Genomic DNA, 26338 nt, shown 5'->3' with positions numbered 1-26338 from the left:
ATTCCATATATGGAAGTACTAATGCCAAATGTGATTACAGTTGGAAATAGAACCTTTATAGAAGTAATTAATTTTAAGTGAGGTCATAAGGGTGGAGTCCTGATACAACAGGATTAGTATTCTTATAAGTAGGGATGGGTTGATGGGTACAGCAAACCACCATGGCACATGTATACCTATGTAACAAACCTGCATGTTCTGCACATGTACCCCAGAACTTAAAGTATAAGTTTAAAAAGAGAAGGGACAACAGAGAATTCGCTCTTTCTCTCTGCATGTACACAAAAAGAATTCATGTGAGCACATAGCAAGATGGTAGCTGCCCACAGCTAAGAGAAGAGGCTTCAGAATGAAACTTATCTTGCTGGCATCTTAATCTTAAACTTCTCAGCCTTTAGAATTGTAAGAAAATTAATTTTTGTTCTTTAAGCCACCCAATCTGTGGTATTTTGTTGTGCTATCCCAAGAAGACCAAAACAGACACCCTACACTGTCTTCACAGGAACGAACAACTATTCTCTTTTGTAAGTATAAAACAGTTGAAGATGGTCTTGGTATATCATGGCGTAGATCTGAGGTAACTTTCTCATTTTGTGGGCGAGGAAACAGAGCAGAGTTGGTTACCCGCATAGAGGGTGGCTATATCACCCCTGAAAGAGCAGTGATGAGGCAGGAAGCTCTATAAAAGAATAAGGAACTGGGAAGATATTCTGGGAATAAAGTAGCAGAGAGGGGTGCAGAAGTGTAATATCACACTTAGATCATCTGTTTAAAAAATAAAACTTCCATTGAACTTGAGAATAGTGGCTTTCACAAAAGGGAAAAAAATACCTAGGAATACAACTAACCAACAAGGTGAAAGAACTCCACAGCAAGAATTACAAAACATTGCTGAAAGAAATCAGAGATGACACAAACAAATGAAAAAACATTCCGTGCTCATGGATAGGAACAATCAGTGTTGTTAAGATGGCCACACTCTTCAAAGCTATTTACAGATTCAAGGCTATTCCTAGCAAATTACCAATTACATTGTTTATAAAATTAGGGGAAAAAAATCTAAAATTCATTTGGAACCAAAAAAGAGCCCAAATAGCCAAAGCAGTCCCAAGCAAAAAAAAAAAAGAAAGAAAGAAAGAAAGAAAAGAAAAAAGAAAAAAGCTAGAGGGATAACACTATACAACTTCAAACTCTATCACAAGGCTACAGTAACCAAAACAGCATGGTACTGCTACAAAAACAGATACACAGACCAATGGAACATATTAGAGAACACAGAAATAAAGCCATTCAACTACAACCATCTGATCTTCTACAAAGCTGATAAACACAAGCAATGGGGAAACAACTCTCTATTTAATAAATGCTGATGGGATAACTGGTTAACCATATGAAGAATATTGAAACTGGACCACCACCTTTCACTGTATACAAAAATCAACTCAAGATGGATCAAATTCTTAAATGTAAAACCTAAAACTATAAAGATTTGATATGGTTTGGCTGTGTCCCCACCCAAATCTCATCTTGAATTGTAGTTCCCACAATCCCAACGTGTTGTGGGAGGGACCCAGTGGGAGGTAATCAAATCATGGAGCTGGTTACCCCCATGCTGTTCTCGTGATAGTGAGTTAGTTCTCATAAGATCTGATGGTTTTAAAAAGGGCTTTTCCCCCTTTGCTTGGCACTTCTCTCTCCTGCCACCCTGTGAAGAAGGACATGTTTGCTTCCCCTTCTGTCATGATTGTAAGTTTCCTGAGGCCTTCCCAGTCATGTGGAACTGTGAGTCAATTAAACCTCTTTCCTTTGTAAATTACCTAGTCTTGGGTATTTCTTTATAGCAGTGTGAGAACAGACTAATACAAGACTCTAGAAGAAAACCTAGGAAATACCGTTCTGGACATTGGCCAAAGATAAGACTTCATGATGAAGACTCCAAAAACAATTGCAATAAAAACAAAAAATTGACAAATAGGACCTAATTAAACTAAAGAGCTTCTTCACAGGAAAAGAAACTAACAGAGTAAATAAACAATCTGTAGAATGGAAGAAAATATTTGCAAACTGTGCATCCAACAAAGGTTTAATATCTAGAATCTACTAGGAACTCAAACAAATCAATAAGCGAAAACCGAACAACCCCGTTTAAAAATGGGCAAAGGACATGAACAGATACTTCTCCAAAAAAGACATATATGCAGCCAAAAATCATATGAAAAAATGTTCAATATCACTAATCATTAGGGAAATGTAAATCAAAACCCCAGTGAGATACCATCTCACACCAGTCCGAATGGCTATTAAAAAGTCAAAAAATGAGATGCTGATGAAGTTGCAGAGAAAAGGGAACACTTAACACATTGTTGATGGCAGTGTAAATTAGTTCAGCCACTGTGGAAAACAGTCTGGATATTTCTCAAAGAACTTAAAATAGAACTACCATTTGGCCAAGCAATTTCATTACTGGATATATTCCCAAAGGAATATAAATCGTTCTACTGTAAAGACACATGCATGCATATGTCCATTGTAGCATTATTCACAATAGTAAAGACATGGAATCAACCTAGATGCCCATCAATAGTATACCAGATAAAGAAAATGTGTTACATATACACTATGGAATACTATGCAGCTATAAAAAATGAGATTATGTCCTTTGCAGCAACATGGGTGGAACTGGAGACCATTATCCTAAGTGAATTAACACAGGAACAGAAAACCAAATATCACATGTTCTCATTGATATGTGAGAGCTAAACGTTGAGTAAATATGAACACAAAGAAGAGTACAACAGACACTGGGACCTATTTGAGGGTGGAGGGAGGGAAGAGAGTGAGAATTGAAAAGCCACCTATTGGGGCCAGGTATGAGGGATCACCCACGCCTGTAATGCCAGCACTTTGTGAGGCTGAGGTGGGTGGATTACTTGAGGCCAGGAGTTCAAGACTAGCCTGGTCAACATGGTGAAATGCCATCTCTTCTAAAAAAAAAAAAAACAAAAATTAGCTGGGTGTTATGGCAGGTGCGGGTAATCTCAGCTACCCAGGAAACTGAGGCAAGAAAATCGGTTGAACCCGGGAGGTGGAGGTGGCAGTGAGCCAAGATTGTTCACCGCACTCCAACCTGGAAGACAGAGTGAGACTTCGCCAATAAAACAATAAAAGAAAGAAAGAAAGAAAGAGAGAGAGAGAGGGAGGGAGGGAGGGAGGGAGGGAGGGAGGGAAGAAAGGAAGGAAGGAAGGAAGGAAGGAAGGAAGGAAGGAAGGAAGGAAGGAAGGAAGGAAGGAAGGAAGGAAGGAAGTCAGGAAGGAAGGAAGGGAGAAAGTCAGGAAGGAAGGAAGGAAGGGAGGAAGTCAGGAAGGAAGGAAAGAAGGGAGGGAGGGAAGGAAGGGCTGCCTATTTGGTATCATGCTGATTACCTGGGTGACAAAATTATCTGTACACCAAACCTGCAACACAACTAATTTACCCATGTAACAAACCTGCACATGTACCTCTTGAACCTAAAATAAATGTTGGAAGTAAAAAATAAAATAAAATACTGGCTTAAATGTTTACTATGTAGAAGAAAATTAATGAGTGTCCAAAGTTTATTTCACCTGTTGTAGTAGATAAGCATAAGAAAGCATTTTACAAGAGCTTCAAAGCTATCATTGAGATTCTGATGTGCCCCATGTTTGTCCTGTATCTGATAGGTTAAAATAAATAACACCTTACTGACATAGGTGAAACTTATGCGAAGAGAATAGGTAAAGCCAGGAGGTGCAACGAAGTTAGGTTTCAGGCTTAGTAGATATAGGTTCTGGTCTGCCCTCTACTGGCTGAGTGACCACAAAAAAAACCTACTTAAATTCCCCAAGATTGTTAGACATAGAAAATAAGATACTTAGGTTGGGAGTGGTGGCTCACACCTATAATCCCATCACTTTGGGAGGCTGAGCCAGGCAGATAGCATGAGCTCAGGAATTCGAGACCAGCCTGGGCAACATGGTAAAACCCCATCTTTACAAAAAAATTAGGTGGGCATGGTGACATGGGCCTGTAGTTTCAGCTACTCAGGAGACTGATGTGGGAGGGTGGTTTGAGCCTGGGAGATCGAGACTGCGTGAACCAAGATCGTGCCACTGCACTCCAGCCTTGGCAACAGAGCAAGACCTTGTCTCCCCAAAAGGATACACTTAAAAATAACTTGATAATTACAGATAATATATGTAAACCTGCCATATGTGGTTGACACAATAATTGGGTCATTGGTAATTTTTTTTGAATTGCGAAATAGTAATAGGGCTCTCAGTATGACAAATCATTCTGATTTATCTAAATTCTTGACATTAAAAATAATATGTTACAAAAACAAATAGTCATGCTGAAAATGTGAAAAACACAGCAGCTTAAGGAATATGTTGGTTGTAAAAGGTAGATGCCTTCAAACTTCCAGTAGTGGTTACTGAATGCATTTGAACCAAATCTACTAAGGACAACTAGAAAAACTGGGCAAAAGAGTTTTAAAGTCTGTTTACAAGCATTGAAGTGGTAATAAGATAGTGAAGACTTGCGGAGACAAGAGAGCAGAGAAGATCAGGGAGCGTGAGGACAAGCCCACCCAGCATGATTTTGCCCTTCCTCTGACCATGCCAGAGCACACAGAATGGGGGCCAGGGAATTGCCCAGCCCAGTGCACCACGATGGCACCTAACACTCTTCCAGGGGACCTGAGGTTGGGCTTACCAATTCTGCCACTATCACCACAACTGATACCTACCCGCATGCACCATCTGCAGGTCTGGAGTCTGACCTGCCCAGCCTATCACAGCCACTACCAACACCAGTATGAACTGTTTGGGACTCAGAGGGTGGACCTGCCACTGCCATTGCCCAAACCATGCTGGCTGCCCAGGGGCCTGAGAATCCTTTCACCTCCCTGGCCCAGCATTGCCACTTCGGGTATGTGACTAAGTCACTTGGAGGACCAAGAATTGGCACATTTTTTTTAACACTTTTATTCAAATTGTTGGGGTACCAGATGGCAAAGACAGAATGAAAAGGTTAGAAAACCTATTTAACAAAATAATAGACGAAAACTTCCAAAGTCTAGCAAGAGATTTAGACATCCAGATACAAAACCTCTTAGATCCCCAAGCAGATACAATGCAAAAAGGTTTTTCCATGGCACATTATAATAAAACAGTCTGAAGTCAAATACAAGGACAGAATTTTTTAAATGGCAAGGGAAAAGCCTCTAGTCACCTATAAAGAAAAACAAAACAAAACAAAACAAAACAGAAACACACTCCAACCTTCCAGGCCAAGAGAGAATGAGATGAAATATTCAAAGTGCTAAAATAAATAAAGTGCCAGTGAAGGAAACCAAAACCAGCAAAATATTCTTCATAAATAAGGAGAAATAAAACCTTTCCCAGACAAGCAAAAGTTGATGAAATTCATCACCGCTAGCCCAGCCCTGCAAGAAATGCTTAAGGGAGTCCTAAACCTAAAAGCGAAAGGACAATACTTACCATCATGAAAATGCATAGGTATAGCCAGGAGGTGCAACAAAGTTAGGCTTGGTAGTCAGGTACTGACTGAATAAGCATTGCAAACCACTTAAATTCCCCAAGATTGTTAGATGTAGAAAATACACACTAAGAGAAAAAACAACAAGGAATACACAAAACAACCAGACAACAATTAATATGACAGGAAGAAAACTTTACATATCAATAATAACCTTGAATGTAAATTGATTAAATTCTTTACTTAACATATACAGGCGGGGTGCGGTGGCTCACGCCTGTAATCCCAGCACTTTAGGAGGCCAGGGCGGAAGGATCATTTGAGGTCAGGAGTTCCAGACTAGCCTGGCCAACATGGTGAAACCGCGTCTTTACTAAAAATAAAAAAAAAATTAGCCAGGCGTGGTGGCAGGTGCCTGTAATCCTAGCTACTTGGGAGGCTGAGGCAGGAGAATCACTTGAACCCAAGAGGCAGAGGTTGCAGTGAGCCAAGATTGCGCCACACTCTGCACTCTAGCCTTGTGACAGAGCAAGACTCCACCTCAAAATAATAAATAAATAAATAAACAACAGTTAAAAAAAAAAAGACAAAAATAAAGGGATCAATCCAGCAAGAGGTTATAGGTGATATATATGTACTTAACACCTGAGCACCCAGATTCATAAAGTAAATATTACTTAAAAAAGAGAGATAGACTTTGATACAATAATAGCGGGGTAATTCAACACTTCACTCTTTGCATTAGACAGATCATTCGAATAGTAAATCAACAAAGAAACATTGAAATTAAACTGCACTTTGGACCAAATAGCCTTAACAGTTCTATTCAATAGAACATTTTGTTTACATTTACAGAATATACATTTTTCTCACTTATACATGGAACAGTCTCCATAATAGACCATATGTTAGGCCACAAAACAAGTCCCAACAAATTATTAAAATCAAAATCATATCAAGTATCTTCTCAGACCACAAGGATATGAAACTAGAAATCAATACCAAGATAAATTTTGAAAACTGTACAAATAAGTGGAAATTAAACAACATGCTCCTAAACAACCATTGGGTCAATGAAGACATTAAGATGGAAATCAAAAATATCTGAAACAAATTAATATGAAAATGTAACATACTAAAACCTGTGGGATACAGCAAAAGTAGTGCTAAGAGGAAAGTTTACAGCAATAAACAACTACGTCAAAAAAGTAGAAAGAATTCAAATTAGCAATCTAATGAAGTACCTCAAGGAACTAGAAAACCAAGAACAAACTAAATTAAAAATTAGCAAAAGGAAAGAAATGATAACAGAGCAGAACTAAAGTAAATAGAAACTAAAAAAAAAAAATACAAAGGATCAATAAAACAAAAGTTGGTCCTTTGAAAAGAAAAACAATGGATGGATTTACTGCCAAATTCTACCAAATGTATAAAGAATTAATACAAATCCTCCTCAAACCATTCCAAAAAAATTGAAGAGAGGGGAATTCTCTCTAACCCATTCTACAAGGATAGAATTACCCTGATACCAAAATCAGACATGAATACAATCAAAAAAGAAAACTACAGGCCAATATCCCTGATGAACATAGACACAAAAATCTTCAACAAAAGATGGAGAGGGGCACAGGGAGAAAAACCTAACTTCTGAAATCATTTGTTCCATGGAGCATTTACTGATTACAGAGAGAACACCAAGAGTCTTGTGCTTTTGACAGTGTTTTGGGGTTCGGAGCCATAGCAGTTTCGAACTCATGGTGTTATATGTGGAAATTTTAAAAATATGGTTTAAAATTCTTTGACAGTTCTCCCATTTAGAGATGAAGTCTGTGCCCTCTCCACTGATACCTGGGCAAGTTTGAAGCACCAGGACATAATAAAATTGCCGTAGAAGTGACACAACATCATACTTTTTGGAATTCATTGATTAAATGTATTGCAGCTTCATTATCACACTTGCTTTTTGGAGCCTGAACCAACATGTTAAAAGTTTGACTACTTTAAGGTCATCATGCTATGAGGAAATCCAGGCCATGTTGAGAGGCTGCATATATGTGCTCTAGTTGACTCTTAGCTGAAATTGCAAACTATAGCTGGCATCAGCGGCCAGATATATGGGTAAAGATGGCTTCTTATGGTCTATATCATGGATCCAAGAATTCAAGGAGTCATTGCTCTTTTCATAAAGAAGGTGGCTAATAAGAAATGGATAAATAAAAAGAAAAAAGAGCACATTAAATTGTTTGCGTTCCTTTAAATCTGGCTCCTTACTCCATTTTGCTCTGTTGTACATAAGCTAATTATACCAGTTGAAAATTACTAAATGGCAATTAAGAATTAGACTTTTTAATTTAAAAGTCAAGCATGGAGGGAATGTGTAAATAATTTAATCTCAAGTGACTATGCACGGGGAACAACGAAATATTGTATAATTAGCAGTATGACCACATTGAGCATTGCACAGAGTCTTGCAGAATTGTGAAGCATAAAAAGAAATTATTGGATTTTGGAGTGTTTTCTTTTCTTTCTTTCTTTTTTTTTTTTTTTTTTTTTTTTTTTTTTTTGTAATTTCAATCTATATCGGTAGTGGAAAGGTCCTAGCAAAATATGGAAAATCCAAATAGTAGATACAACCTGATATCTTGTGGAACAAGGAATACAACAGCAAAGCAACACCAATGAAAACAAGGACACCAAACAGTCCCCAGAGAACTCCAGCTGTCATGAGGTCTCTTCTATGGCCATCAGGTCCTAAGGAAAGAAAGCAGTGCTTCAGCCCCAGAGGTTAAAGACTTGGGCCCTTCATATAAATGCTATACAGGGATGGTAAATACAAATTCATGTAAGAGATCATTGAAGTGGAGTCTGTACTCTTCAGGTTGGTGTGGGGAGAAGAGAAGCAACTGGACGCTGAGATCACGTTCCCCCTCTTCACACACAGCAGACATCTCCAGGCTGGTGAGACACAGCCATTGTCACCAAACTCTGTATCCACCCACCTGAGATGGAGACTGGCACTGCCTCACTGTGGTGGGCCCCCAGGCCATTGTCAGCCTCACAGGAGTAGTTTCCAGAATGTTCTGCAGTCAGAGAGAGGTTGAAGGAGGCCCCCCTTCCAGAGGGGGCTGAGCTGTTCCCCAGGGTGACATCCTCATGATAAAATCGGTACAGGATTGGGGGAGAGCCTCTCAGGGCCTCACAGTGAAGCTCCAGCAGGTCTCCCACTGCAGTCTGGGCCCCAGGAGACCTGAGGGTGAGGATGGGGCGAGACACTGGAACTGACAGACACAGAGGGGCTATCAGAAAAGATTTGTGATGCTGCAATAGATTCACAAACTGCCATCCTGCAGGCTCAGCAAAGGGCCTGGCCCTGTGGCTGTTGCATACTTTCCATTCTCACTTTTCCACTAAAACAGTTAGAGGTAATTTTCTCAACAATATATTTAGATGTTTGAGGGGAATATTAGTTCTGGGTGCTGCCTACAGGCACGGTCATCTGCTGTTCTCATCTGATTGTTTTCCTGTGCCCATCCAGCTCCCTTCATATTTCTTTTTTTTTTTTTTTTGTATCCTATAATTTTTTATTAGGAAATAATTGTGAGATTTCTATCATATTATAGTTGTTCCTGGGAAAATTGATACATAGGAGCATTTCTAAGCCTATATTTAGGTATGTTTGTTCAGCCCAGTTCAGGACTATAGGACTGGGTTAGAACGAAAACGGCTACTTGGTTACACCACCAGGTAATTTTCCACACCAGTAAATCACCAATAACATGGCTCCAAATGTCTCCCTTTGGGTGCAGTTTCGGCAAGCTAGAAACACTCTAATCACTCTGAAGGAGATGACATAAAATGAAGCCGGTTGTTACCACTGTGAACCTTTTAGATCCATGATACTCCCTGGCCCAGAGCCCAAAGGTTTCATGTAATAGGTATTTTATTATCCTATTTTAGGAGTGCAAGAATGCTTTTGCTTCATAATCAATTACAGCCCTCTTTATATTTCGTTCTACAAAAAGAAACAGGTCAGCAGTCTAACCTGCAAGAGTAACCCATTTTCAAATTGCTTTTGGTTCTCCACAACACTAATCCCTGGGGCCTCCTGAAATTTCCTCAGAACTTCTGTGTACCATGACCTTGGTTTGGGAATTTCTGGAAAATATGAATGAGAGTATCACTCACTTCTCACAGGGATATTCACCACTTTGCTCTGGATAGACTCATGGCCGTTGTCAGCTCTACAGTAATATTTGCCGGCATCACTCTCCTTCACAGCTGGGATCTCCAGCTCTGCTGACAAGGAATGCTGGGTTTTCATTCCCAGACTGGTTCCTGTGGCCTCTCTGTACCAGGAGAATGTGACGTTTCCTGTACCCGCAGTCACTGAGCAGAGCAAGATCAGTTTTTGTCCTTCAGTCACCTGTCCCCCGGGGGCCCGGGTCTCCAAGCTTACGTTAGAGATGGGGATTCCTAGATGGATATAAGATAACAGGTGAGAACTCTAAGGGAAACTCTGGCGACAGAGTTTGACTGATTCCATTCTCTAATGCAAGGTGTGGGAATGTGGATATTGTATAGATAATCCATCATAAGCATTCACATGGAGGTAGGGAATCTATAACAATTATCCTTGAGGAATGTGGATAAAGATATTTGTATGTCCTAACCCTGGCCAATTTCATGGGTAGTAATATTTAAAGAATTTGTGATGGACCTGCCACTCCATGGGACAGGAAACTGTTCAATTTTTTGGATGAGTCACAGACACCTGTTGCGCAGAATATAGAGGGGCACTGATATCTTCAGTCCTGCCTTGGAAAAGTCATTATTCCTAACCAACAGTCCCAATAATAATTCCTCTATCATTCTGAATTTCAAGGTTCAACCAAATACAACTTCTCCTCTGACCACTCTGCTCATTCACATCTGCTTTTCCTGATGCTTCAGGTAGTACTATATGTTTATATATATATAAACATATATATACATGTAATCTTTCTTTTTTGTTGTTAAGTAATATTCACTGACCAAACCTTCATTGATCACTGACTGTATGCCTTGGCATTTAGTAGTGGGTGGGGCACTTCAAAAGGCAAACCACCCTTTATATATACATATATATGTATACACATATATGTATACATATATATATATGTAGCACCACATTGTCTTCTAGTAAGTCAATTTGTGTTGCAATCTCATCCTGTGGAGACATTTGGAGAGCCATTAGACAGCAGGTGGTTTGCCTTTTGAAGTGCCCCACCCACTACTAGATGCCAAGGCATACAGTCAGTGATCAATGAAGGCTTGATCAATGAATATTACTTAACTAACAACAAAAAAGAAAGATTATAAAGGGCTTAGTCCGTTTCTGATTCTTACGCAGTAGGAAGCCAGGAGCAATCTGGAGGGGTTTTCTAGCTTAATTTTCACTTTCCTCAAGGACAGGAGTTGAACAAAGAAACAAAAAGACTAGTAGTTCAGGCTCAAGCTACAGCACTCCTATCTTTTTTCTCCAGGCTCAGCTTCACTGATACTTGCTTTGCACGTGAATCTGGGATCGGAGGCTCTGTTTTCTGATCCTGTGAGTCACCGTTTCTGCCTCACACCAGTAAGACCCTGTGTCTTCACTCCACATGGCAGGAATCTGGAGCTCCGGGGAGCTGCTCCATCTTGACCCCAGGACCTGATTTTCTCTGAAGAAGCAGAACTGGAGTTGAACATCCAACCTCTGTGGAGAGAGCTGGGTCTCACATTTCAGGCTCACTGGACCCCCTTCGATGGGCTGGAAGGAGCTGGCTGTCAGCACAGGGTGTTGAAAGAGCTCTAGAGAGACGGATCACAATAGTCCCCAAAGCAGTGAGAGCTAAGATTCCTGCTGAAAAGCCCCTTGTAAGAAGCAACCCCAGCAAACTGGACATTCAGAGCCAGACACCTCTCACCCATCATGGCTCCCATGATGGTCGAACCACAAGCACTCCCGTCTATATCTGGCCCATGAGCAACTTTCCCCTACCAAGTACCCACCCTGCTTGCTGCCATGGTCTCTTACCCAGCCCATCCCACAGAAGTGAGGGTTTTACCTTGGACTTTTATCTTTACTATATCTGAACGTTTATCCCACAAAAAGATGTTTCCTTTGGTACTACAGAAATAGTTACCACTGTCACTTAAAACTGCACTTTGGATAAGGAAATCTGAGACTTTTTCGAAAACAGATAACTCTTTGTTATCCTTGTGGTAAGTCATCTTCCGAATTTTCCAGTTCTGTTCTCCCTGGCATTTCAGAACTATGCTGTCTCCTTCGAAGACAGAAGAGGGCGCCACAAGGGTCAACAAATCTGCAAGAGAAGGAGGGAAACTGGATTTGAAAAAAAACTGAATTTTTGCAGAGAACCCAGACAGACTCCATTGGCAGTGAGGTGGTCTCAGGCATAGCCTCTACTTCTTTAGATAAGGTGGAGGTTCCAATCCATGCCTTAATAACTGAGAGTTTCATCCCATGTTTCCTGAGGGGATATCTTAGCTTGTACTGCTATCACAAAATTCCACAAACTGAGTGGCTTATCAGTAACAGAGATTTATTTCTCACAGTTCTGGAGGTTGAAAGTCTGAGGTCAGGGTGCCAGCATTGTCAGGTTGTGGTGATGGCCATCTTCTAGGCTGCAGACTGCCAACTTTTCGCTCTACACTCACATGGTGGAAAAAGAATCAGCTAACTCTCTGGCCTCTTCTTATAAAAGTGTTAGTCCTATTCATGAGGGTTCCACTGTCACGGTCTTATTACCTCCCAAAGGCACCACCTACAAATACCATCACACTGGGATTAGGGTTTCAACATATGAATTTTAGGAAGATACAAACATTCAGTCTATTGCAGGGGTGTCAAGGTAAACATGGTTTTTTAATGTTCATGAAGGAGTGTTCTGACAAACTCCTCATCTTCAGCCTTCTCCATCAGTGACACCACACAGGGAAACCATTGCCCTCAGTGGGCCCTTCATTTTCTCATGCCCCGTGCCTTCATCCAGCCCTCAGAACTCTACACTGTGTTATAAATTCAGGTCCCATGCCTTCTCCTTGCCTCACCAAATAAAAACCATCAAGTAGTGTGGATTATTGGGAATAAGCCAGTTACTGGAATAAGATCCAGTATCTTTAATTGTCTACTCGAATTTTCTACTCAAATGCCTTCAGAAAATTTTTCTCATCCATTCAGAGAAGTAGAGATTATTTTTAATCCAAGGCTCAGTTCCTAGAGAAGGATCATATAAAGAAAACAGCTATTGCCAAAGACAAATGTCCTCCCCAGAGGTTGCTTTCCTCAGATTGATCACAGGTTCTCTAATTTTGACCCTGCCACTTCATTTATTTATGGTACCAGACTATGTTTTGTGTCTATGACATCATGATATTTTATGATTGTAGTAGAGGATTCTGGCCACAAAGTAAGGAATTAAGTTATATCTCAAATAAAAATCTTCCTTATCACTACTCGATTGTATCATGACTGTCAGATGTGTAGTAGAAGGAAGCAGAAGTCAATAACATAAGAGATGTGATGATTCATAAAATACTACTGCAGAGCTACAGCTAAAAAACCACAGGAAATCTGTGGCATTTGGAAGTATAATTTTTGGCAAAATATATGGTTTGCTACTGGCTATTTCAACAGAACCAGAATTACCTGTTGGACATTGGGGAACAATCTGATTTTGTGTGTGTGTGTGTGTGTGTGTGTGTGTGTGTGTGTGTGTGTGTGTGTGTGTGTATAATTAGAAGGGCAGAAAAGGTGGGTTGGAGAAACAATTAACTTAATTCAAGACTTGTGCCCTCCTTTGCAAATGGATACTAGATCTCATGGAAACTCCACCGTGGGACTTGGGATCAAGCCAACTCTTAAACCACTGGTACAGTCTTCCTCCACAAACAGGAAATATTCCTGTGGAGAACACCTCTGGGGATAGGAAGAGGAGTTATGATTAATGATGCTGTTGAAAAGGGCATGACAGGCAGCCTCACTGGCTCTGGCTGCCGCTGACAAAGTGAGACCTTGAGTTGGTCTTTAGGAATTATTCATATCCTCAAACTGCTTGGTAAGAGGCAGACTGCCCCAAGAGCAAGCCAGAGGATGCAGAGCAGTGAGGAGCGGATGATCCTGAGTCCATAATGGCAGACCAGCAAGTGGGAGCAGCAGGGTGAGCTGACTTGCAGCTCTGAGAGGAATCCGCTGGGGAGAGATGCTAAAGCTCAGAGGCCTGGAAGTGAAGATGCAGCCAGAAAGAGTCATCATCACCACCAGGAGATACTGCTTGATTTCAGTTCTCACAACCTTTAACCTAATGGTGAAGAGCCAGATCACACTGTTTTGAATCCAAGTCTACTATTATCGACTGTGTGATACTGGACAAAGCACTTTATTCTTTGGACCTTGGTTTTGTAACCAAGTATCCTATTTTTCTAAGAAAAGAAAAAGAAGTATTTTTACCTTTTTCATGCAATTATAATTTTTACCTTCTCTCCATCATCCACTCCTTGCACTGAACGCGTATCTAGCTATGTGTTTACTTCAGAGGTTCCAGAGACAGAAACTCGAACCAGGTGCCTCTAGAACTCTCTCCCACCAGAAGCTTGCCTCAATTTACAACCTAGTTCTGCCCACACTGGTGCCAGCCAAATCACTTGACAGATGACATACAAAGCAAGTCACGTAGACTGGCACCACCTCGCTCCCTCCTCTGCATGCTGTTCACACCAAGTCCCCCTTTAAAAGCCCTTGCCTTCTGCCCCAGAAGTAGAAGTGGTACCCTCAAGGCAGAAGCCTGTACTACTTCCCCTCAGCTGAGTTTTGGAATTAAAAAGTCACTTTCTTTCTACCAGATCTCTCTCTTATTCATTGGACTTTGCAAGCAGTGAGCAGCTGGACCTGTGTTCAGTTACAGTTTCTCATCTAAGAGATGGAACAACAAAGAGTATTTGCCTCTCATCAGGCTGCCTTAAGGATTCTGTGAGAGCAGCACACAATGGTGCTGGCATTTATGGACCACTCAGTGAGCCACAAATCTTCACAACCGTAGCGGGGGATGTCTTTGTTGCAGAAGCTAATGATGGCTGAGGAGGAATAAGAGGACATCATAACTGCACTTCAAGAGCAACTAAAATAATGGTTTTCAGGTCTGTGAGATGGGGTGGACTCAGGGATACTGAATAAATGAAGGTGACTTGAAGTCAAACCCCCTGAGAGTGATGTCCTACCTATGGGGTAGACATAAGTTGGTCCATAGTTTCATATCAGGGAACCCCAAAGAGTCAGAATAGGGTTTGTGTGAGAGTTTGTATCCACTTGCTTCTAGCATGACTGTGACTGCTCCGATGCCAACCACCTGGCAGTTTGGAGGCCTCAGCAGAAGAGTGCTGGCTCTACACTGGCTGTCATTGTGGTGCAACCTCAAGAGTTCTAATCTGTGTGCACCATTAGCAGAGTGCAAGGAGTCAGAGGCCCTAGAAAGGGAGGGCAACAAGTCTCAAAGCTGACTTGTTCATCCTCAGGGAGTTCCAAATCCTCCAGCAACTGGCTGAGAGTGGCTCTACTTGCAGAGGTGCCCAATAGAATCATGCTGACCCCCAGAGAGTACAGAGGAGAACTGCAGTGGAGGGACAATGGTAGGGGGCTGGGAGAACAGAGAAGTTCTCTGTAGAGCAAGTAAATAGGAGCACAAAGATTTAACTCAGAGCAAGATGTACAGGACTGAAGAGTTTTTTCACAAGTATTTCAGTGAAAAATATCTTTACCAGAGCAACAGCAAAAACAAAAAGCAAATGGTATTTCTCAGAGCTTTGCATGTGAGGGCAAGGTCGCAGGTGGTAAGTGCAGTGTATAGGTGGGGCTGAAAAGAGGAAATGGGATAGAAGACTGCGTTGAGGCAATGGATGGGGACAGAAAGACCTTTTCAGCTGCTCTGCTGAAAAGCATGTTCAAACCTTGGAAGGGAGTGTATTTCTCAACAGACCAGAAACTTTTCTCTGGAGACAAGACTGGGATTCAGAGGCCAAGTGACTGCCCCAGCCTGCATAGCAGATATGTAGCAAAGCCATGATTTCAGTTTGTTCTTTCTGGCTATATAAGTCCTGCTCTTTCCAGTACATCATGCTGAACTAAGTTCTCTCTTACTCTCTTTAAAAAGAAAAGATCTCAAACTTCTGAAGAACATCTCAGTTTTCTGAGAAACTCTTGCTAAAGGAAAGGAAAGAGAATGAAGTGGCTGTTTCCCTGTTCTCTGAACGGTTGTAGGTGATTCACTTCAGGGAGCCTGCCGCCTTGGCATGATTCCACTAATGGTCAGAAACCTCCTGAGTATTAATAAAGGTTTCCTCTAATTTCCATCCAGACAGATAGTGGAGTGATGGGTATCACAGGGTGGGACTCCGGGACCGTATGTGGGACTGAATGAATGCAAGAGACCAAACTTTCTCCTGAGCAAGCTCCAGGTAGGACCCCTGAATGTCTCCCTGGACACTCTTGTTCCATTCAAGGTGAGACCGGGATCTGCTTTTCCCCACACTGTTCCTTAGAGCAAAAAGAGCCCCTTCCACTTGGTAGCCAGCATTCAATGGGCAAGGGAACAATTCTCCCTTTCTTTAGATTTTGTCTTAGCTCATGTGAAGATTCTGTATATAGAATAGAATATTTTTCCCATTGACTTTCTTCACTGAGCACAGATTTAACTCAGAAAGAGTGAAATAAAATTAGCTTTATTTCACTCTTTATGATTAGAACAGTAATACATGTATTTTTAAAAAATCAAAACTAAATACTAATTCTAGAGCAGGGGTTGGCAAATTGTGGCCTGTGAGCTGGCCAACACTGTTTCGGTAAATAAAATGTTATTGGAACACTGACATCCTCATTCATTTACATATGGTCTATGGTTGTTTTCCTGCTACCACAGCAATGGCATTGAGTAGTTATGGCACACACCTGAAAAGCTTAGCCTATTTACTCTCTTGCCTTTTACAGGAAAAGCTTGCTGACTCCTGAGATAGAGCTAGAGCTAGAGAAGCAATGAGGACACATGTTTATTCTGGCTCTGCAGAAGTTTGTATTTCTGACATATTCCTCTATACATAACTGTTTTAAGAACTGTGAAAACATTCAGCATTCAGCCAGACAATAATGAGGTATTACAGTCCTATAGGCAGGAAAGTAGTTCTCTCCAAATTGTTCTTTTCTTCAATCTGCATGCTTTCTTTCAGATGTTACTGCCCTTCTTAAAACCAGGCTTTTAAAGAAGAGGCAAGCATGCAGGGTCTTGAGAAGGCTAGGTGGTACCTGGTCACCCAGACGTGCAAGCCGTGTTGGAAACAGATTGCGTGACCTCAGAATATGTCAGCCTAGAGGGCAGTCATATTAGGACATCTTCACAGGCTTTCCAGAGCCACCTCTATAGAATCCTGGGGCAGCTGTGTGACTGATATGCCAGAGACCAAGAACAACAAAGACAAGGAGGACTCACCTGCCTGTTCAGTGACTGCAGCTGTGAGGAGATCAAGAGCCAGAGATTAGCACACAGCATTTGCCCTCATAATTTATAAATTTACATTACTGTGGTAAATTGCTAAAAAACTTCTTTCCATTTTTCCTTTCTTTTCTATTTCCCTGATCTCTCATTACTAATAATTCAATCTCCTTCGAGCACATATCTAACTCATTAATTGTAGTCACAAGGCAAGTTGCAAACCCAACGCTTGACTAAAGGGATTGTCGAGAATACCCACATTGGATATTTAGTGACTCTCCTTGATTTCATTTTCCTTCCACCATCCCCACCACTCTGTCTCACACTCAGACTTTTCAAGTAGTAGATAGACATGACAACATGATCACAAAGGGCTCATCAGGAAACATACACTGTGAGAGTTCCAAGAAATCAATAAATCAGTCTCTTTCCTATGGCCATATTTCATGTTAGGGCCCTTTTATTCCAATAACAAATATTTATTTAGTGCTTACACAGCATAGAGAAAGGGATCTTATTTACTCTCTCACCCAGGCTGTAGTACAATGGTACAGTCTTGGCTCACCACAACTTCCACCTCCCAGGTTCAAGCAATTCTCCTGCCTCAGCTTCCCAAGTAGCTGGAATTACTGGTGCCTATCACCACGCCCGGCTAATTTTTGTATTTCTAGTAGAGATGAGGTTTCACCATGATGGCCAGGGTGGTCTCGAACTCCTGACCTCAGGTGATCCACCCGCCTTGGCCTCCCAAGGTGCTTGGATTATAGGTATGAGCCTCCGCACCCAGCCAGGAATCTTACTTTCTAGCAGCAGCTGTCATCTCCCTCGTCGTCCACGATTAAACAGAGGAATATTAGCAAGGGGTCTCAATGCATCTGCTGAACCCAAATCTTATAGACAACAATTGAATAATCGGTGTTCATGGAGGAGAAGGGCAGTGCTAAATGCTAATATTATGAACATTTTACTATGAGAATATTATATTACTCAATGAGATCTAAGATACCAAAATAGAAATTCATGACCAGCAAATGGTAAAGTGGTCCACCTTCAACATTAAGCATTGTGCTTAATGCTTAATGGATGTGCTGCAATTTCACTGTCCTCAGCCTACTTCTTTGCATCTGCCTCTGAAGCCCAAGCTGCAGGCAGAACCTAAGCATCCCCACCAGTCCCGGGGCTCTGATAAAACCTCCGACCTTTCGGGAGCGGTAGACCTCATTCTGCTGCCACCTCACTTCTCAGTCAAATTATTGAACTCACCAAAGATGACCAGCAATGACCACAGCAGCATGAGGACCTAATCCAGCTATTTGAAAGGAGATGTACTCTTGGCCGCCAACTGGAGCCTCTGAGCAGGCGATGAAATGTGCCTTTCAGAATAGGTTTTGTATAATTAGCAAAAAAGGAAGTAGAATAGTGCCACAATGTTTAACCATTATCTTTGTCCTGGAAGGGCTAAATCAATCATAGCTGATCCTCTCAATGCCAGAGAAATTTTGTATCTTGACACTCATGATAATACCTGGCATTTACATATGGGTTGTAATGAGTCAGACACAATTCTAAGTGCCTCGTGCTGACAAAGTTATTTATTACCTTCAGCAAGTTACTGAAGTTGGCACTATCCCCTTTCACATGATGGAGGAAATTGAGGCACTAGTAAAAGTGAGTGCCTTAGTCCATTGAGGCTGCTCTAAAGAATACCTTAGACTGAGTAATTTATAAACAACATAAGTTTATCACTCATAGTTCAAGAGGCTGGGAGGTTTAAGATCAAGGCACCAGTAGATTCAGTGTCTGATGAGGGCCTGTTTCTCATAGATGGTGACTTCTATGTGTCTTCACATGATGGAAGGGGCAAAAAAGCTCCCTCAAGCCTCTTTTACAAGGACACTAATCCCTTTCGTAAGAGTTCCACCCTCATGACCCCTAAAGGGTCATGTAATAAAAGGTGGGTGCCTTTTATTACTATTGCATTGAGGATTAAGTATCAACATAAGAATTTTGCCAGGACACAAACATTCAGACCACAGCAGCAAGTGAAATGACCGAGATCAGCATAGTCAATTTCTAGTAGTAACAGGCAGCCCAGGCAGCCCAGTTCCACAGTCTGGCTCTTAAACATTGTACCCTATTATCTTGGTATATTGCTTCTCAATGTTCTTAAAATAATAAGACCATTGTTTCAATAGCTCATATTTCTTAAGTAAAATTTTTCTTAGTCAATTGCTGACTTTCTAGAATGAGATTTTACTAAACTTCAAAACACTTGCACTATATTGCTGAAAACATTGCTATCTTTCTAATCTGTAATCAAAATATTGCCTATTTCTAAACTGCATTGCTTTTTGTACCCCAGGCTGATCCTAATATAGTTATCTCACACAAAGCAAAGCATGTGTTACGTCAACACCTATTATCACACTCACTTTGATCAGATGTAGTCCTGGTGGATGTTGTCTCATAAATGAACCTTATGCAGGATGAAACTCTAAACCACAGAATCACAAGTGCTTATAAATGAAGGACTGACTGAAAATATTCATAGACTCAGTGTTACCTGTTCAGGTACTTAACATTTACCTGATACTTAACATTGAATTGTTAACAATTGAATATTTAACATTTTATTATATTATCATGGTTTTACTTTGAGAAATGCTAATATTTATATGTGATGGTCATTAAAACCTTGCTTATAATAATGTTAAAAGAAAATACTAAAAATATCTCACAAGGAGAGATGTATGTTAAAAATAAGTTACATGTCAAAATGCTGTGGAGAACCAAACAGCTGTTAAAATAATTATGTGGAATAATATTTAATAGCAAGATGTCTAGGATATATGATTTAAAAAAAAGTGGGCCGGGTGTGGTGGCTCACACCTGTAATCCCAGCACTTTGGGAGGCAGAGGCGGGTGGATCACGAGGTCGGGAGATCAAGATCATCCTGGCTAACACGGTGAAATCCTGTCTCTACTAAAAATACAAAAAATTAGCCAGACATGGTGGTGGGCACCTGTTGTCCCAGCTACTCGGGAGGCTGAGGTAGGAGAATGGCGTGAACCCAGAAGGCAGAGCTTGCAGTGAGCCAAGATCGTGCCACTGCACTTCAGCCTGGGCGACAGAGCGAGACTCCATCTCAAAAAAAAAAAAAAGAAAAGAAAAAGAAAAAAGGAAAAAGTGACTATAGAGTGCACTTTATCTGCTGCACATCACCCCCCGCTCTCCAATAAAAAGTGTCTGAGACAATTAGCACCACAGAGTTACTGTAATTAAATAAAAAAAAATCTAATTAAAGCTGATTTTTTACTTTCCTCATTTTGCTTATCTGTGTGTTCTAGTATTCTTACAATAAACATATGCTATTTATGTACTTTTTAAAGATTCATTAAAAACTAGGTTTTATGGCCTCTCTCATCTTAAAGTGTTGAAAACAATACTACTTTAACTTTCTGCATAGGCAAATGGTTTGCGTGTGTTTGAAAGTACAAGTTGCTCTTTCCCAGGACCAAAGCTAGTCACTGATCTTATCATCAGGTCTTGCCTACTGAATGGGTTACTAGGTGGCCTATAATTCCTTCCTATTCTGACCAATCTGGAAGCTATAGAAATTTTGTGGTTGGGAGGGAATTAAGGAAAGGAGTACAGAGAGGATCATGAAAAGGATGGTGGTGGATTGGTGGTAGGTACAAGTTTTTCATAGACATCAAGGAGATTTTTCAAAATATCCATATCCCTTCACTGATTTCTATATACCTCTATGGAAATGTGGCCTCTTCAGTTAAGAATCAATATTTCTTAAGGTATTACCAAATGGTATGAGGTAAAATTCAGTTGGTATAAAAGGTGCAGGTGGAAAGCAGCAATAATGAGGTGGGTGGGCCATAGAGGTGACAACATATCCTCTAAGATGGTTAACATGTTTCATGTGGGTGTTACTCTGTATTTGACAGATTGCAGTAATTTACATGTGAATAGGGCATATCCTGGAAGCACAGCTAAACTTGAATGCACAGTAGGCACTGTGACCAGAGATTAAGAGGCTTAATAGACACTTGGGTGGCGGGGGAGGCGGGGGCAGGGGAAAGTAACTTAAAAATTAAGGCAATAGTGGCAGAAATAAAATTATGTGTTTGGAGGTTTGATCAAAGTGAGAGATAACAATACTTTTTGTGCAAGGATGCTTTGCCACCAACAGGAGGGAGTCACAGGTATCAGAAAGAAGCAGCATTAGACATACATATAAATGCCTCTTGATCAACCAGGTAAACCCTTAACATGGAGATTCCACAGGTGGTAACATACTGAAGCCTATTCTGCCATACGCAGAGCAACAGTCATCTCTGTGAACCATGTTAAACATCCTGAATGGAATACAAAGTACAGTGCCTAATTGGGGCATGCCAGAACTGAGACAGAGACAAACGGAGCCATCAAAAAATATGTCAGAATAAAACAAATCACACCTCTTACTTGATGAATTTGATTACTAGGACAGTTAGAATGGGAAATTAAAAAATGAAACAGGTTAACTTCCAAGATCCCTAGATAACATCTTTTGAGCTTGGGGTTCCCAGGTCACTATGAGAGAATTAATATTATAGTATATGTGAATTACTTATCATAGTAATTGCTCCATAAATGGCAGTAGAAGTAGTCATAGTCATGGTCACCATCATTGTTATGGCAGCAGTGGTAGTAGCAGTTTTAATAATTACTATAATTACCTTGAGCAGCATGATATATCTTTGATGAGCGGGGCTGTCCCTAATAATTTCCTGCCCAAGATAGAAACTAGATACTTTCTGAGTTCTATGGAGGTGATATTGATTGTTGAAGAACTTCTGGGACAGAACTGGTTAGACCAAATATTGTCTATGCAGACACTCTCCAATGTAATTTAGACAGAGCCAGGCCCTTCTGCCCAGAAGATTTTTTACAATGAAATTTATTATTTCTAGAAGTCCACTAGGGCTCTGCATGGAGCAAATAGCATGAAAGAGAATTCAGACTGTTTAAATGCTTGGAAGCTAGTGGTCATTACCTTCATGGAAGATATGAAGATAATGATACCCCAGAGAATCAGAGAAGACAAGAGTAAGTTGAAGTTTTAGATAGTGTATCTCTAGGGGACTGGAGTTTAACAAAGTTCGATTTTTTCCTCCTTCATAAAGATTATCAGTTCCTTTAGTAGCAATAGAAGCTATGGTAAATCTTTACTAAAGAAGGTATTACTATTCCTACGGTGGAAGTGGAGGGGAACCCAGCCTTGGTGTCTGAAGGGAGGCAGAGACGCAGGAAGACTTAGGGAGGCTCATAGAAGACATCAGAGCAATATCTGTGGTGGGGAGCAGCGTTCTCTCCACGTGTGAAAATACCTCCTAGCAAGTGGCCTGGGCTCTCTGAGAACAGCAGGTGGGGAAAGATGCCTAGAGGTCAAATTCAGTTCACAGCTTTCTACTTTCTGTTTTAATTGTAAATGTGTGGGTTTTCCAGAAGGTGGATGGGTTATGACTTTTCAGACAAGAAGGTCAATGACCAAGGGGAGCTGTGAACCATGGATCGTCAACTACACCAACCCTTAGTAGAATCACCCACAGCAGATTCCTGTGGGTGTCTTTCTGGCAGACTGGTGAGGATCAGTTGTGTTGTAGTAGAAGAAGAAAGCAAGAACCAAGATCCAGATTACACTGATGGCTTTCTGTCTTGTTTTACCACGGTTTTTGTTTTTTGTTTTTTGCTCACTCTTCTAACACACTCTGCTAATAACTTTTTCACAGTTCATAAAGATATGATTCCCAAGCAGAATCATTATTCATTCAGTCATTCATTCATGCATGCATGAAGCCATGCATTCAGTTACTCAGTTGAATTTTATTCAATGTCCTCTACTTGATGGGCAATATACTTGGCACTAGACATACCCAGATAAAAAGATATGGTCCATATCCTTATGGAAATTGCATTCTAGCATCAGAAGACTAACAGAAAAGAGTAAACATACTTGTGTCCCACTGCTGTGGTGGAGCTCTGTACAGTATGTGAATGGACACAGTGGAGATTAAGGAGTAAAGGCTTCCAGAAGAAATGAATATTGAGAGATAGGTAGATTTTAATCAAGCAAATAAGACTTAGGAAGATGTAGAAGTTCCAGGCCTAGAAAGCATCAGGAGCACGGTAAGAGGTCAGGGACCCATTCAGGCTGCTCAGATATCCACAGGCACTTTAGAATGGCAGATCCAAAGGTATGAGGGGGAGCATCACAAGAGGTAAGGCCCAAAGTTGGGAAAGTGGGAAAATTTTTATATTTTCATAGGGTGGAGGAGACACCCACTCCATTCCCAGGAAAGAACACCATTAGATAAAACTCTTTCGTTCCTTTTACCATTGTCCCTTTATTCCTACTATTTGTTCCTCTGCATGGGAGGAGAGGCTCATCTGATTGGTGAGTTGGGTTGAATATGTCAGCTCATGACCTTGTTCTCTCTCTTCACTTGTTCTCAAACAGAAAATAATCTCTTCCTGCTCATTTACTTATGTGTAATTATCTCAATGAGTTGTCACAGAAGCCAGGGTCCTCTGCTGTCTGAACACAACTCTCCTAACAGTAAGTCCCAAAGCCTATTGATAGAAAAGTAGAGAAAATCTCCATTTGGCTCAAATATAAGTCACATGATCTAGTCTGGTATGGTCATTATTAAAGCTGATATTTTGTCTCCAGTCTGACTTTGTCAACTTAGTTCCAAACCTGGAGAAGAGACATAAGGTGAGTAGCACCCATAAACTCCTAAATATTTCAAGACTAATGGTGGCATTTCAACCATGATCAGAACATGATCATTTTGAATTGGGACAGCAGGGTGTATGTGGACTAGAGGGAATAAAGCTAGAGATCAATAGAAGAGATGTATGGCCACTGATACCGTCCAGGATAGAAAAGACGAAGGTTTGAACTAAGGTGGTTCTGACGAAGAGGAGGAGATAAATTTTGCCAGAGTCGAAATCTGCAGAGCTTCATGACTGATTAGGTGTGGGGTGTAAGAATGGAACCAGAATCCAGAAAGATATCTAGGTTCCTGGACTTTGTTCTTACTGAGTGACAAATCTGCTTCAATTTTATTTACGGCAGCCTGCTCTGCTTCTCTGGATTGAATTCTTATTTTTTTCCCTCATAATCCTTTATCCCCAAGATTCCTCTTAGAAGCTATCCCACACTTCCTGTGACCAAGCTCATTGCAATCTCATTATATAAATTTTGCAGGGATCTGCCAGATGAGCTGCTTCCTCATATTTTGTCTCAGCTTTAGCCTCCTTTCTTCTCTCTTCTCTCTTTAACCATCTCACTCAAATTTAGCACTGTCATTTCCTCAATGCCATAGCGGCAGATTTGTCTGTGTCTTACAGGAAACTTACACACCTTGTGACAAGAAACCACCATTATCGATCTGTCCAGGAAAACTAGTCATAAGAACAAGGTATAAATGTATAAATGGCCCACTGACAAAGGAACCCAGAACTGAGACAAGGATAAGTCAAAGGGTGGGATCAGTTCTAGAGCTAACTTCCAACAATTTCAGTGTCTGTGCATAACTAAAAATAGGATTTTCTTCCAGTGCTTCTCAATTAATTAAATTTTTCACTTTTATCTGGCATCAGATACATAGGAAACTATAAAGAAAAATAGTTTAAAGATATAATTGTGGTATTGGTGGATACAATATTGGGAGAAAGAAAAAGGTTTTGGTTGCAAGGGAAAGATGATTATAGAATAATAGCTCTCCACAAATACAGAGAAAATTAAGGGTCATCAATATTATCAGAAAGTCTCTGACTCTAGCCAATTGAATCATCAGTTACTTATAAAGGAAGACATGATCCAAGATGGCAAACTAAGCACTGGTATTTAAATTTTCTTACTTTCAAAATCCCCTTAGATGATGAAAAAATTTAAAAATCAAAATAAAATTCACCACTACTGGGAAAACAAGAAGTGGGGAATACTAGTTCTGGCAGGTTTGGGTAGACTAAAACACCTGAAAATTCTCCCACTTTGAATTCTCCCACTTAAATGCTTGTAAGTGATGAATAAATATTACACATTATTTAAATACATAACTATATATGTAAGAAAGAAGAGAAATTCCCCCATTGTAGATAAATGAGGAAGTGAAAGCAGAGTGTTAAACATGTAAATTGGCATTAGTGTTACCCTGAGAGGAGTAAGGGAGGAAATTAAACAGTAGCTACTTTTTTTTTTTTCTTTCTTTTTGATGGACTCTTGCTCTGTCGCCCAGGCTGGAGTGCAGTGGGGGCAATCTCAGCCCACTGCAATCTCTGCCTCCCAGGTTCAAGTGATTCTCCAGCCTCAGCTTCCCAAGTAGCTGGGATTACAGGCACCCGCCACCACGCCCGGCTAATTTTTGTGTTTTAGTACAGATGGGGTTGCATCATGCTGGCCAGGCTTGTCTAGAATCCCTGATCTCAAGTGATCCACCAGCCTCGGCCTCCCAAAGTGTGGGATTACAGGTGTGAGCCACCACGCCCAGCCAACACTAGATACTTTTTATAGGCTTAGTGTTTAAAGTCCATGTGGAACTAGGAAACAAAACCTTAAGGCTTCAAAAGGAAGAAACTTGAAACTAAAACACCTGCATAAAGTGTGAACCCTCAAAAGGCTACCTTTTAATAAACGAACGGTGGGTCGAGGGGAAAAATCCACCCATCAGCACAGAGAGATGATAAGCAAGTTTGTCTTTGTATGAGTTCTGGGAAAAACATAAAATTTCCCCTGAAATAACTAAAGCCCAGGACCATGCCACATTAATGTGCGTGCTCTGGGAAAGTCCAAAGAAGGAATTACCATAAAAATTGTTCCTAGGCCAGTGAAATTTCCAGGGCTTAGCAGAAACAAATGCAAACTGGATTTTGAAGGACACAGCAGAAGCCCAGGCCACAGTGACACCAGCAAGATGGCAAACTAGAAGATATTAGGTTTCATCCTCCCTCTCACACAAAAAAGATAGTTATCTATGAATGATAATAGCCTTAAGAGGGCTCTAGGGTCCATTTAAGAATTTACAGCAACAGATTAGATTTAAAAAGAAAAAAAAGAAAAATAATTACACAGAAATAATTTCTGGGGAGAATGGTGTACCTAAGACATCTGGAGATGGCTAGAAACAAAGACAGGCAGGAGCTATTCAGATCAGCCAGGCAGTAGGTGGCTGGCTCTGCAGAAAACATGGGCATTTTCACCACTAAGGCAACCAACAGCCATCCCTGCTGCAGACTCCC

General features: G+C 40.8%; 1 protein-coding gene across 2 annotated transcripts in view; it reads right to left on the bottom strand.

Moving 5' to 3' along the window:
• LOC105498096 (Fc receptor like 2) overlaps positions 1–18598 on the bottom strand; it is a 30079-nt gene extending 11481 nt beyond the window's left edge. Inside the window, exons 1-7 of one of the 2 annotated variants that reach the window (XM_011769948.3) lie at positions 18301–18598; positions 17035–17055; positions 11605–11862; positions 11063–11347; positions 9704–9991; positions 8518–8796; positions 8153–8269 (exon numbers count right to left, since the gene is read on the bottom strand). In XM_011769948.3, the coding sequence (XP_011768250.2) occupies positions 8153–8269; positions 8518–8796; positions 9704–9991; positions 11063–11347; positions 11605–11862; positions 17035–17055; positions 18301–18331 (1279 nt within the window). In that variant the 5' untranslated portion in view covers positions 18332–18598. The remainder of the gene's footprint in view (positions 1–8152; positions 8270–8517; positions 8797–9703; positions 9992–11062; positions 11348–11604; positions 11863–17034; positions 17056–18300) is intronic. The other variant, XM_011769947.3, reaches the window with a different exon arrangement.
• Positions 18599–26338: the final 7740 nt, after the last annotated feature.

This window comes from Macaca nemestrina, chromosome 1 (genome assembly GCF_043159975.1).
Source record: "Macaca nemestrina isolate mMacNem1 chromosome 1, mMacNem.hap1, whole genome shotgun sequence".
In the NCBI taxonomy this organism is placed as follows: domain Eukaryota; kingdom Metazoa; phylum Chordata; class Mammalia; order Primates; family Cercopithecidae; genus Macaca; species Macaca nemestrina.
This window is presented reverse-complemented; position numbering and strand designations above follow the sequence as displayed.